A 14,457-nucleotide genomic window follows, 5' to 3' on the forward strand; every position below is an offset into this window, starting at 1 on the left:
AGTTTCCTTATTGATGACTAATTAGACTACCTTCAATTTTTTGACATTATAAATAAGGCTTCAGTGTATATGTATATATGTATATATATCTGCACATATCTTTTTGTCTGTGTGAGTGTGTTTGAGAATCGCTTTAGATTAGACCTAAAAGTAAAATTGCTGTAGGGTAGACACCTCTTAACTTTACTAGAAATTACCAAATTTTTCTCCAGAGTAGTCGTTCCAGGTTACATGCCTACCAATAGTGTATGAAAGTTCTTATTTCTCTACATCTTGGCCAACACTTGGCATTATCTGACTTAAAAATTTTTGCCATTCTGGTATGTATGAAATTACATCTCATTTAATTTGCACTTTCCTGACTGCTAATAGAGTTAACGTCTTCCTCTTCAGTTTTCCATCACAGCATCCTATTTATTTCTTTCATTCACAGCACTGATCACAGGCTATTGTTATGGGTTGGTTGGTTTGTGTGTTTATTGTCGGCCTCCCTGTGTAGAACGTAATCTCTGTGAGAGCAGGGATCACATCTCTCTTGTTCACTGTTTTGTGCCCAGAGCTCAGTCCAGGGTCTGGTAGTAGGGGTTCAGTAGATATGTAGTTGTTTAGGGAATGAGCCTGACGATGGTGGTGGAGGGGGTTCCTCAATAAGTGCCGTTACCACGTGAGAAATGCTCATATAGCAACAGGAATTTCTGTCTTTATATTCCTCCCATCCAAACCCTGTACTTCATTTCATAGCCAGTTCACAGTACCTGATTCTCTCCTTCATTTCTTATTCCCCCTTTTCAAGCCTTTGAAGAGGATGTAGCAAGCAGTAATAGAGAATAGCAGAAATATTGAGTCACTTGTGGTTTGATTTGCTAGAGAGATACCTGCTCTAGCTTGCAGCCCATGATTTGAGATATACTGATGTTCAATTAGTGTAAGATTGTTCTGTGCCCCACATGAGAGAAGAAACCAAGGCTCCGATGAGGTTCATTATTAGATAGGAAGTTAAGTTGGAAGTGCTTTGCCTTTGTTGGGATTCGTATTGACAGAGTTATTTTGTCTCAGCTACTGTAAGACTTCCTGAGATAGGTACGGACTTTGTCAGCAAAAATTCACTAGGCTAGGTGTGGTAATTCATTTTTAAGAAATTAGATGTTGAAGAAGACTAGAATAATCTCAGTTATTTTTCTAGAGTCTCTTTCTTTTCTACCCAGCCACTCTTAGTGCTGGTCCCAGTAGCTCTGATTGCATCTTGTTCTAGCTTTATTCAGTTCCTGAGCTCTGCTCTGGCTGCATCTTAAATTTTACTCATTGCCTTGGTTAGGACCCTTTAGGATGCAGGGAACAAACCCACCCAAATAGCTTAAACCAGAGGCAATCCAGGGATGTCTCAGAACTTAACAGCACACACAGCCGGAACCAGGAATTAAAGTGGCGGAAATGCCTACTATAAGCTCCCAAGTTTACTTCTCTTTTCAAGAGAAGAACCAAGCTGAGGATGGAATCTCTTAGTCCCAATTACAAATTCTCGGGGAAGGATGCTGACCTAGCATGGACCAAATGCCCACCTGACTCCAGTGAGCCGTGGCCATAAGGTTATAGTCTACAGACAAGGCGGCCGAGAGCCACTCCTGTACTGTATGGATGACACAGAAGGGCAGCTCCCAGGGAAGGGGAGAGATTTTAGGCAGATACACCCATAGGTGCTATTGAAATGATCAGTTGTTGAACATGCATTTAGAGGCTCTGAAGCCTCTGTCTTTTTACCCAGCAGCTTCTTCACATCTTCTGCTTCCGTAACTTTCCTTTCCCCAGGTCTTACCTGGCTCCTCACTCAACTTGCTGATCTCCTCGCCATACCCGGTTACGAATATATTCTCAACAGATCCCTGGCTTCCCCCACTTAAGAAAGTGAGCTTTGTAGATAAGGTATATTTTTCCTTAGTTTGTTTATCTGGAAGGAGTTAAAAAGTAGGAATATTCTGTATGATGTAACATCTCTCTAGTAGGCTTATAATTCAGCGATGTGTCCTGCCCCAGCTAGTGGGAAATAGCAGTGAACTGGGTATTGTGAAACTTCAGTAACCTGGGAAGTCCATTCTGCCCTTGCTGAGACCTTTATGTTCTCTTGTTACAGGAACATGATATAGAAACAACTCACGGTATGGTCCACGTCACTATAAGAGGCCTACCGAAGGGAAACAGACCAGTTATTCTGACATATCATGACATTGGCCTCAATCGTATGTATTTGATTTTATACCTTCCCTATTTTATTATAATACATAATCTTTGTATATTTTTTAAAAACACACAAGAAACCCCAGTATTCTGATAAACCATAAGTTTTCTCCTCTCTGCCTTAACCTTCCCTCCTCATTGCTACATGTTAATGGCAGAATTAAAGGTCCTGGGAAGTATGCAGTTGAATGCGTTTTGGGGGATACTGGGATTATATCTCACTTTGTGTCATATCTGCTAAAGGACTGAAGATTATATGATGAACTGGTTAAGAAAGTAGAACTGAAATCAGTTTTTTTTAAAAAACAATCTGTGCTTTGGGTTTTTTCATATTTCGGGTTAGAAAATTCAGAGTTCGAACTTAACTTTGTTGTGAGCTCTTCAATAAATTAGTAAAAGTATTCTTATTATAGCCTGTCATGAGTGACTTTAATTAATTAATTAATTAATTTAACATCTTTATTGGAGTATAATTGCTTTACAATGGTGTGTTAGTTTCTGCTTTATAACAAAGTGAATCAGCTAGACATATACATATATCCCCATATCTCTTCCCTCTTGCATCTCCCTCCCTCCCACCCTCCCTATCCCACCCCTCTAGGTGGTCACAAAGCACCGAGCTGATCTCCCTGTGCTATGCGGCTGCTTCCCACTAGCTATCGATTTTACATTTGGTAGTGTATATATGTCCATGCCACTCTCTCACTTCGTCCCAGCTTACCCTTCCCCCTCCCTATGTCCTCAAGTCCATTCTCTAGTAGGTCTGTCTTTATTCCCGTCCTGCCCCTAGGTTCTTCATAACAATTTTTTTTTTTAAGATTCCATATGTATGTGTTAGCATATGAGTGACTTTAAATGGACTTTTCTAGATGGTAATATAAGATTCTGGCCCTAGCCCCAGGCATACAGAGTACTCTCTACGTACATGTGTTTTCTTTCACGCTCCTCTGGCTTTCAGAGGTGGCCTGCATTTGAGGTTACAGTCTAGTGCTGGAGCTTTTGTTGCCTCTTTAGCATGAGAAGGAATTTAAGCAGTTCCACCTACAGGGTAGAAATTGAAGCAGAAACCCCTCCCTGCACCCCAGCAATTTTGCCAAGGGACAGTCTTCCACGTGGTGAATGTAAGCAGCCTAAGATACTCACTTTAGCCAGGCTCTTGGGATATGGTCAGTATCTCTCTGTTAGGTAGGGGAATAAGATACATGAAAAATGACAGTATTATGGGTGTAAGATTGTTTTGTGAAACACCAGGATTGGTTTCCACTTTGTAGACATTCTGTAGAATTGAGGATTAGTTATCCTTTTCAAGTTGTTGAGATGTCTGGTAGTCAGCCTTTAGGGCAGCTTGAATCAGACAGATTATTCAGACACTTCACTTTAGTGAAACAGTAATTAAAAGGGGGTGAAAGAGGACGATGATATGGAATTGACTGAGTAGAGGAAAATTGGGGAGAAAAGGAGAACTTGTGACTTATGAGTGTTTTGCTCTTGCAGATAAATCCTGTTTCAATGCATTCTTTAACTTTGAGGATATGCAGGAGATCACCCAGCACTTTGCTGTCTGTCATGTTGATGCCCCAGGCCAGCAGGAAGGTGCACCCTCTTTCCCAGCTGGGTAAGACCACAAGCAAGACCTTCTGGAAGACACGCACTCAGAGAGCAAACGGCTAAGCTCCAGCGGGAGCAGTAGCCGTGTGCTTCCCTCCAAGCTGGTTTCAGCACAGCCTACAGGTTATACTTGTCAACCAACCATCTGCATATTTCCTCTCCTTGTTCTGAGAGGACTGTTATGTACAGTCTGTTCACAAAAACTGTGTGTTTTCCCATATCCAGGAATGGCCCTCCATGAATGGGAGCCAATCACAAGGCATTAGTGTCTGGAACACCCACTTCTCACTGTCTTTTAACTGTCTCCTTCCTCATCTATTTTAAATCTGTCATTTTTGTGTCCCTCCCTGAAACTCCCAACTACCTAGGCCCAAACTCAGATCCTTCTGAGCTTCCTGGGAGCACCTCCCCACCCTTACCTTCAATATGGTGACAGGAATTTGAATATCAGTATAACCATTTATTTGGAGGAGCTGCCCTGTCAGCTAGAGGTGCATTTAACTGGACTTGGACATGGAGCTCTCAGCCTCATCCTAAGCCTGCTTTGCATGGTGGAGCCACAGTCTCCCTGACTCTTCCCTGGACAGCATAATTATTGAGGAGACCTTGGAGGAGGAATGAAAGCACAAACTGTGGAATGCTAATTCTTCCCCTCTCCCTTTACTCATCTCCAGAGCTGCCTTTGCCAGTGACTGCTGTGAAATAGACCATTGCAGTATTAGAATAATAGCTAACACTTACATAGTACTCAAACAGTATTCTTGACGCTGCATTGCATGCTTTACATTTATTAACTCATTTAATCCTTACAACCCTATGGGATAGGTTTACTGTTATTCCCATTGTACAGGGGAGGATATTAAGGCCCAAAGATACTAAGTACCTTGGCCAAGCTTACATAACAAATAAGTAATAGAGCTGGGATTTTAACCCAGGCAGTCTGGCTCCAGAATCTATGTTATTGACTACGTCCAAGCTATTCTGTCTCTTAAACACAAATTGGCCGGTGACCAGTTTATATCCAACAAGACTTAGATCCAGTTCCTTTTTTCTATTTTATGTACAAATGGCTCAAGAACACTCCAATGCTTGAAGTGTTTCAAGCAGAGGCAGGCTGACTTCCCTGTCAAACGTAGAGCAGATCCTGCCCCATATGTAGGGGGTTGTCTGAAGATCCCTTCCATCTTTGATGCTGTAATTTCTATGGACACTTCCTACTTTTCTTGGATTCTTGGTCTGAGTCAGTTTCAGGCTTGCCTGACCATCTTAGGATCCAGTGGCTTAGATCATGAACCAAATTCAAAAGCAAATAATAAAGTAACCGGGTTATTCTAGGCCTAAGTAATACAAATCAGCCTCTATGATGAGGAGCCCAGGATTTGCGACTGTGTGCCTAGGCCCAGTAAAGCTTTGTTTACTTTTGCACTTAGCTGCCTAAACCTAAGCAGCAGACCAAGAGCAGTAAGTTGACTCTTACTGCTAGAAGTTTACTGAGCCTGAACCCCAAATGAAGTGGTTATTAGGGGTTTGGAAATACCCTGGAGAGAATCGTATTACCTGTTCTTTTCAAATGGCTTCCTCTCATCCCAGAGATTGCTCTTCAGGTTATAGAAACACGTAGGGGTTTTTTTGTTTGTTTTTTACTTTCCTCTTAGTGTGGCAGTTGTAGAGAGTCACACAACATGCCAAAATCATTTCTGGGTACCACATCACCTCCTTTGAGCCTTTGGTAAAGGGAATGCTTTTATCTAAGAACCCTGTACTTTTCTAGCTGTTCTAGTGATTGGGAACTGTGAGTACATCCTAATTCGGGAGTTATCCTTCTGGATTTCAGGTACCAGTATCCGACAATGGATGAGCTGGCCGAAATGCTGCCTCCTGTTCTCACCCACTTAAAGTAAGTTCATTCTGCAGTTCTTTCACATGGTTTTTGTTTTTTGTTTTTTCACACTTTCTACTATGTGTCTGATCTGGGGGATATGACGATGAGCAAAACAGTATCGTCACTACCCTCGTGGAGTGTGGAGCTTACATTTTGGTGTGGGAAATAATTGACAACAAGTAAGCAAACAAATAGTCGCAACCTACGTGCTATAGAAGAAGTCAGTGGGGATGTTGTGATAGAGAATAAGGGCAGGGTCTACACAGATAAGGCTAGTTGAGGATTGCCTCTCTAAGAAGGAGTCCTTTAGATTGAGACCTGGAGGATAAAAAGGAGTTACCTAAACAGAGAGCCAGGACAAGAGGATTCCAGACAGAAGGAATATGTCCAAAAGGCCTGAGCCAAGTGAGCAAGTGGGAGAAAGGCACAGGGTGAAATTTGAGAAATAGACAAGGACCAGAATGCACAGGTCTCACAGATCAGGTAAGAATTTGGGATTTTATTCAAAAGACAAAAAACACAGAAGGGTTTTAAGTGCTATCCAATTTAGTCTTTTAAAATGATCACTCTAGATATGTAAATTGCACATCAGTAAAGCAATTTACATTTTTAAAAAGAAATTACTCCAGCTGTGGAGAGAATGGTTTAGAGAGGGGTAAAAGACAAAAAGCAAGGGACCAGTTAAACTGTTAAAACAATCAGGCAAGTGATAATGATAGCTTGGTACTGGATACTGCCCAGGGGATGGAATGGAGTAAGAGAAGGCAGATGGAAATACTTTGAAGGCAGATTTGCTGATGGGTTGGATATGGAGGTATTAGGAGAGTGAGCTGTCAAGGATGACTCCCAGGTTTTAGTCATATTTCATTTAATCCTTAAAATCAACTTAGAAGTAGGTGGTCATATTCTTGTTTTATAGGTAGGGAACCCAGGCTCAGGAAGTTAAAGAAACCTGACCAAATTCTACATCCAGTAAGCATCAGAGCCAGATTTGAACCCAGTTGCATTCTTTTCATTATGCCATCCTACCTCCAAATGAGTTAACCCTATCGATGTTGGTGTGTCCCATTCACAGTCTGAAAAGCATCATTGGGGTTGGAGTTGGAGCTGGAGCTTACATCCTCAGCAGATTTGCAGTAAGTACATGGAGGATTAGTCTCAACACCCTTGAGGCACTGCCTAGGTCACAGCTCTTACTGCTGTGTTAGATGACAAGGAACTGTTGTGGATCTTATGTCAGTTTTTCTATAAATTCTGTCAACAGATACAGGTTTGTATAAGGCCTTGCTTTGTACTTATAGCACCTGAAGAATAACAGATGAGGGCAAGATATCATCAATAAAAATAATTCTCAGAGAATACTTATGGTGGAATTTCTTACAACCATTAAAATTTTGTAAGAAGAGCTTGTAATGATATGCAATTCACATACACCATAACCTTAACAAAAAGGTTAGAATACAGATGCACATAAAGTTTGTCATAGGCATAGGAAAGAACTGAAAGAAAACATACGAAAATACTAACAGATTGATGTTGTGTGGTTAGATAATATGAGATTTTATTTTCTGCTTTTTATAATTTCTCTGTTTATCAAATTTTCTATAGTGAGCATAATCGGAGGGGAAAAAGTAAGCTGGAAAGTTTTTAGTTTACATAGAAATGTTCTTATTGATTTTTATTTAAGGAACTCTTTCCCAAATGCCTCCTGGGTGAAGGGCAGTCTTCTGGAGGGTGGTATCACCTATTCATGTGGTTTTAGAAAAAAACTTAAGCTGCTATTGGGGACAAGGTGTGTGAGTATGAAATAGCCAGTCTAAGCCTCAGTAGCCCCTTATGCCGTGTAGTCCCAAGGGCACTGCCCCAGCGGGGGAGACCCACCATGAGCTAAACAACTGTAGAGATACCAGGTGCCGTCCTCTGCTGTGGAAATAAAAACCATCTCCCCCATAGATCTTTGCCAGGCGAGATCATGTGATGGTAATTTAGGAAGCTGGTTTTCTAGATGCTAAGCTAGATTTATAGAGCTATTTTTCTAAATATCCTCCCTAGCACCTCTCTGACCTTTCTTACTTTCAAATCTGAGGCATTGAGGCCTACCGAGTAAGAGGCGACTAACCATGCTGCAGTATTGTTAGAAGAAGCTGAGAGGGGGGCTCTTTACTGTTGTCTTTGTCTTGTTTCAGCTCAATCACCCAGAGCTCGTGGAAGGTCTCGTGCTCATTAACGTTGACCCTTGTGCCAAAGGCTGGATTGACTGGGCAGCTTCCAAAGTAAGACCAGTGTCCATTGGCTCATCTCTTGGTTCCTTCTCAGAATGGCTTATCTGGTTTTTATTTTTATTTTTTCATTCATACAGTCAAGGGCAAGAAGTTTTAAGTATACAGCATGATGAATGTTTACACATGTAATCACCACTTAGTCAATATACAGAATATTTCCAGCTCTGTGCTTAATACTTCCTCCCTTTCCCAGAAATAACTGTTATTCTGACTTCTACCACCATAGATTGGTTTTATATATTCTTAAACTTCATATACTTGGAATAATAGAATATATATTCTTGTGTATCTTGCTTCTTTGATTCATCATTGTCTGTGAGTCTCAGTCACGAATGGAATACTATGCAACCAAAAACTTACGGTTTTTTTTTTGGTTATTTAAGGAAATGTGAAAATTCTCATGTTTAAAAAAACAGACAGTAAAATTTTGTTAAATACATATATGCATAAGAAAAGAAGGAAAATAATTTGCTACCGGTAGTTACATCTTTGGCTGGTAGCATTACAGATGATTCTTATTTTTATTTTATGGATTCTATGTTTTCCTAATTTTCTATGATAAACATGTATTGCTTTCATAGTTATTTAAAAATATTAACCTATTCCACCTGCCAGCAGACCAGATTCTAAAAAGTTTATCCATTCCCCCACACATTTAACTTCTGGAGAAATGATGTATTTCCTAGCTTTGGATGAAATATATTAACAATGCTATTGCCAGATGCTATGGAAATTCTTTTTACAACCTGACTTATTTAAAATTTGTTCTAATTCCTATCTAGGATATGGGTACATTAAAACTTACCTGAACACTCTTAATAACGTGATACAACCTAGTAAAAATTCTTATAAAGCTTTAGAATGACCTTATGAGTATTAAACATGAAATGAAATAGGTTATTAATTCTTATTATCTTTAATTTATAACCTCTGGGTCATTGATGTGAATCTTCACCCATGTGAAGATTTCTGGGCTTCTTTCTTCCTGAATCTTTCTGGGACTACATGATCCTTCCTGAATCTTTCTGGGACTACATGATCCTGCTCCACCCATATCCACATCTGTCCCCCTGATTTCCTCTTGTCCGTCTCCACCCCCGGCTCAGTACTTCACCTCTGATCCAAGTCAGCAGTAGGAATTGAGCATAAAAGCAGCAAAGAAGCAAGGCTTAAGGGGAATCAGCAACATAATTTGAGATGGAAATTTTTCTGAAAATAGACTGCAGATTTACACAGATTGATGCATTTATTAGACTGTGATGTGCATAGTTTTGAAATGGGAAAAATTAGGAGAAAAATGTTCAAAATGCAAGAACATTCTGTAAACATAGCAGTTTCCTCCCACTACTTGAAATGAAGATAGCAAAACTAAAAGAAAGAAAAAAAAATCGTTTTTTCTTTTGGATGGCTTGGGAGTAGTTGTAAATCGTTCCTTATTAACTGTAAACCCAGTGTAACTGCAGAAATACAGGCAGGAATGAAGCAGCTAATAGCTGTGAGTTCTCGGTCCCACGTTTTCAAAGAAGTAATGGCAACATTTCTTCTAGCCACCTATTTCAAAGCAGGCTATATTATTACCCTGGAAGGAAAACTTTTCGTTTTTTTCTGACTTGTTTCTTGTTCTCAGGTTTCCTGGGACCACCATCTCACAAAAATGTGTGACACTGAGTTGTGTTGTTTATTTGTTGGAGGATAACATATATACAAGAAAGTGCACCAGTGAAGTGGACAGCTTGATAAATTTTTACCCATGCTAACTCCCTTGACACCAAGTTTTTATCTTTGTAGCTCTCGGGCTTGACAACCAATGTTGTGGACATAATTTTGGCTCATCACTTCGGGCAGGTAAGTGCCTGTGCCGGCCAGGAGAGCGGTGTGTTTACTGGCTTGTGTGCAAAGTCTTATTCACCTCAGGAAAGAAGGGGTGCCCCAGAACTCACCTGATCCCAGTGGGTTACCACTTTCCGTGCCGTGTGAGATGCACGTGGCCCAGCAAAGGCCAGTCTTAGGGGAGAGGCATGAACTCAGTGCCACGTGGCTCTTGGCATTTGGAGAGAGGAGAGAAGGCAGCCCCCACCGCCGACCTGTTCCCTGTGAGCAGATGCCATCTGTTCATGTTTGACAACATCACGTGCCTCGCCAAGCATCTCTGGAGCCAAAATGAGGTCTGGGAAGGGCTTCACAGAAATAGAAGTTTCAGAGAAAAAGAAACCAAGAATGTTAGTGCTGAAAGAACCTTAGAGATTCTCTTGTTCAAACCCCATGTCTTAGTGGTGAGGAAACAAGTCCACGGAGGAAATGACAATTATATGGATAACTGTTACGTGAAAGGGGGGATCCCAGTCCTCTTTTCAGAGAGAAAGGGAGTTGGGTAACAGAAGTCTTACACCAATTACAATGTGTGTTTTCTCCTACACCACCAAACAATTCTCAGACACCAGCTGGGTGTCCTGCAGTTCAGCTCAATGATGCCACTGTCTACCTGGAGATAGGTCAGATCCAAAAGATGAGGGCTCGGTCCTAACCACCAAGCCACCACCACTGCTCCCCCTTCCCCCACTTCAGCCACCAGTTGCCACTCTAGGTTGTCGTCACCTGTGCTTCTGACCAACCAGCTATATAGATCAGAGGTTCCAACGACCCCCTCCTTGGGTTCAGTTAATTTGCTGGAGCGGCTCAACAGAACTCAGAGAAACATTGTACTTACTAGATTACTGGTTTATTATAAAAGGACATATGACTCAGGAACAGCCAGATGAAAGAGGTGCATAGGGCAAGTTATATGGAAAGGGGCACGGAGCTCCCATGCCCTCCAGGGTGCACCAGTCTCCCAGAACCTCCACGCCTTCACCAACCTGGAAGCTCTACCAGTGCCGTCCTTTTGGGGTTTTATGGAGGCTTCATGACAGAGGCATGATTATGTGGCAGTCAATTCAGTGGCCAGCTCCTCTCCCCTCCCCGGAGGTGGGGACTGGGTGGGATTGAAAGTTCCCACCCTCTACTCACAGGGGCTGGTTCCACCTAGAAGTGACTTAGGGGCTTTCCTAAAATCACATCATTAACAAAAAAAGATACCTTTATCACTCTCATCAGTTTGGAAATTCCAAGCATTTTAGGAGCTCTGTGCCAGGAGTGGGATGAAGACCAGACACATATTTCTTATTATAAATCACAACATCACAGATGACCTATGAAGAAGGAATAAATGGGCAATGAGTTTGGAGAGCTGTGAGGTGTCTGGAGTTGGGGAAATGAAAACAATATAAATAGTAATGCGGGCTCAACTGTAGTCTCTGTACTGAAGGAAAATGGTTGGTGGGGAGAAAATTAGCATTTACTGAGTACTCATTCTCTGTAAAGCACTTTGACAAGTACTTTTAGGTACAAACTCAGTTATTTTTCATATGGTTCTATTAGACTTATTTTAAAATGGAGAAACTAAGGGCCAGAGAGGCAGCGTAACTTGCCACCATTGTCCAGATAGCAAGTGGTTTGAATCCAGGCCAAGCTAACTCCAAAGCCCATAGTTTTTTTCTTTCATTGAGATTTTATTTTATCAAAGGTACACATTCACCTATATTTTGGAGTAGAGAAGTTCTGCAGGGCTTATTACAAAGAATCTGCCACTCACCCTATTTCCTTCTTCTTAGATTAATTCTTTTAGCTGATTCTCTTGGGTTTTGCCTCTTTAATTAAGGTATTTACTTGCATATAGTAAAGGACACAAATCCTAAGTGCATCTCAGTGACCTTTTATATTACATACATATACTTCTTTGTAACCACAGCCAAATCAAGATACATAACATTTCCATCATCCCAAAAAGTTTCCCTCATGCCCCTTCCTAATCACTATAATCCCCCTCCCCAAACAAGGTATTCACTATTCTGTTACCTCTATACATTATCTTGCCTGTTCTTAAACTTTATGTAAACGTAATTACAGTGTACACTCTTCTGGGTCTGGCTTCTTTTGCTCTGTATAGTCTTTGAGATTCAACCATGTCATTCTGTGTATCAGTAGTTCATTCTTTTATTCTGTGTAGCAGTCCATTGTTATATACCATGAATGTTCCTATGAACATTTGGGTTGTTTCCAATCTTTTGTTTTTGTTTTACTATTATATTTATTTATTATTATTTTTTAAATTTTATTTATTTTTGGCTGTGTTGGGTCTTCGTTGCTGCACGTGGGCTTTCTGTAGTTGGGGCGAGCAGGGGCTACTCTTCATTGTGATGCGCGGGTTTCTCACTGTGGTGGCTTCTCTTACTTCTTAGAGCACGGGCTCTAGGCACGCAGGCTTCAGTAGTTGTGGCACGAGGACTCAGTAGTTGTGGCTTGCGGGCTCTAGAGCACAGGCTCAGTAGTTGTGGCGCATGGGCTTAGTTGCTCCACGGCATGTGGGATCTTGCTGGACCAGGGATCAAACCCGTGTCCCCTGCATTGGTAGGCAGATTCTTATCCACTGGGCCACCAGGGAAGCCCTGTTTTACTATTATAAATAAAGCTTCTATGAACATTCTTTTTTTTTTTAATATTTATTTATTTGGTTGCGCTGGGTCTTAGTTGTGGCAGGCAGACTCCTTCGTTTGTGGCATGCAAACTCTTAGTTGTGACGTGCATGTGGGATCTAGTTCCCTGATCAGGGATCAAACCCAGGCCCCCTGCATTGGGAGCACGGAGTCTTACCCACTGCGCCGCCAGGGAAGTCTCCTATGAACATTTTTTTTTTTTTTTCATGAACATTTTTATATGTCTTTTTGGACATATGCTTCCATGTCTCTAAATATGCATATATTTCCACTTGTTGATTTTTCATTTGTAGGCATTATCTGTTGGCATTTCATTATGAAAGATGATTTCTCTCATATACACATACACACCGACCCCATGACACACGTTTGTGTTTTCCACCGCTTCATCCTCCCAATATAATGTAATTTGGATTAGATCAATTTCCAGGATTTACACTAGCATATAAATGTTATTCAGAGCTGAGCCATGACAGATTTCTTTTTCTGTACATTTCCCCTTTACCAAGTGACAGTGTTAGAATTTTTAAGTAAAGGCCACTGGGGGGACACTGCAAGGTGATAGTGGCAGGAAGACACTTCCTTTCCTTTTTAAAAAAAATTTAGGACTTCCCTGGTGGTTCAGTGGTTAAGAATCCGCCTGCCAATGCAGGGGACATGGGTTTGAGCCCTGGTCCGGGAAGATCCCACATGCCTCGGAGCAGCTAAGCTTGTGTGCTACAACTACTGAGCCTGTGCTCTAGAGCCCACGAGCCACAACTGCTGAGCCCACGTGCCTAGAGCCGGTGCTCCGCAACAAGAGAAGCCACCGCAAGGAGAAGCCCACACACTGCAATGAAGAGTAGCCCCCACTCGCCGCAACTAGAGAAAGCCCATGCGCAGCAACGAGGACCCAACACAGCCAAAAATAAATTAAAAAAAAAAAAATTTAGCCCAAGAATCAGGGGTTGCCATACAGAAGGCCTGGTGACACTCATCTCGGCAGTCTTCAGGTCACACTTTCTCCATCCTGTGGGCTGTTCCCAGGGTCCAGTCAGGAGACAGAAACCACACATTTTGAGTTGAGAAAATTTAACATAAAATATTGTTAACTAGTAGAAGGTTGCTTACTTCTCAAAGAGGTGAAAGAGGACTCTCAGGTGTCCAAAAGTAGCAAGTGGAAACCAGCAGCTACTCCTAGGCAGAGTGCATGTGAACACTCAGGGAACTAAGGACTTAGTTGGGCCCACCCCCACCAAGCCTGAGAGTCATGCCTCTTCAAGGAAGGTAAGGTTTCCACAGAAAGTACAACCAGCCAGGAGTGAAAAATCTTGCCAGAGGGTGAGGGCCGTAACTGGTCCATAGAGCCACTCACCAGATGAGGGAGACATTTGTCTAAAATAAGGTCTGAACAGCTGCAGAAGCTCCAGAAGCTGCAGCTGGATGGGGGAGAACCTGGGCCTAGGGTGCAGCTACAGCTTTTCTACGAGAATTCCTGACACCTTGAACCAGTGGCTCCTGTGCTAAATTTTAAAAAGGGACTGGCAAACGGAAAATGTTTATGCATTCTAGCTCCAGTACTACAAAGAACAGTGGATCTGAGGCTGAGGGTAACTGGAACAGGTTCTTTGCCCAATGGCTAGTGATCCCTGTCTGCCCGGATTTTATAAGGGTGGATCACTGAAAGGCCTGTGTGCACCAGGTGAGGCTTATCCCTTGGGCGATTAGACTGGGCCATTTCCTTGGGGAGCCCCTGATGCCAGCAGCTTTAGGTCTTTTCTCTGGGACTGGTCAGATTCCCCAGATAAGCTTTGAGGTTACACACCAGACACTAATGTTAGTATTCTTGGAGCCAAGTTCAGAAAAAGACAGAGAGCCTCAACATTCAGGCTTTAAACTTTCAGTTAAACTTCATGTTTTCAGTATGGTGTATCTACCCATC

The 14,457-nt window shown here is 41.9% G+C and overlaps 1 protein-coding gene and 1 long non-coding RNA gene across 2 annotated transcripts in view; one reads left to right on the top strand and one right to left on the bottom strand.

Moving 5' to 3' along the window:
* Window positions 1–11,183, bottom strand: part of LOC118881173 — a 40,562-nt gene extending 29,379 nt beyond the window's left edge. The window contains exons 1-2 of the long non-coding RNA XR_005016462.1: window positions 11,080–11,183; window positions 9,945–10,181 (exon numbers count right to left, since the gene is read on the bottom strand). This is a non-coding gene — a long non-coding RNA (uncharacterized LOC118881173). The remainder of the gene's footprint in view (window positions 1–9,944; window positions 10,182–11,079) is intronic.
* The window catches only part of NDRG3 (NDRG family member 3), an 84,245-nt gene that overhangs the window by 49,727 nt on the left and 20,061 nt on the right, over window positions 1–14,457 (top strand). Inside the window, 6 exon segments of the mRNA XM_036825778.1 lie at window positions 2,129–2,234; window positions 3,727–3,847; window positions 5,675–5,737; window positions 6,798–6,858; window positions 7,909–7,995; window positions 9,793–9,849. Coding sequence (XP_036681673.1) covers window positions 2,129–2,234; window positions 3,727–3,847; window positions 5,675–5,737; window positions 6,798–6,858; window positions 7,909–7,995; window positions 9,793–9,849 — 495 coding nt within the window.

The sequence above is a fragment of the Balaenoptera musculus genome, chromosome 15 (genome assembly GCF_009873245.2).
Source record: "Balaenoptera musculus isolate JJ_BM4_2016_0621 chromosome 15, mBalMus1.pri.v3, whole genome shotgun sequence".
Lineage (NCBI taxonomy): Eukaryota > Metazoa > Chordata > Mammalia > Artiodactyla > Balaenopteridae > Balaenoptera > Balaenoptera musculus.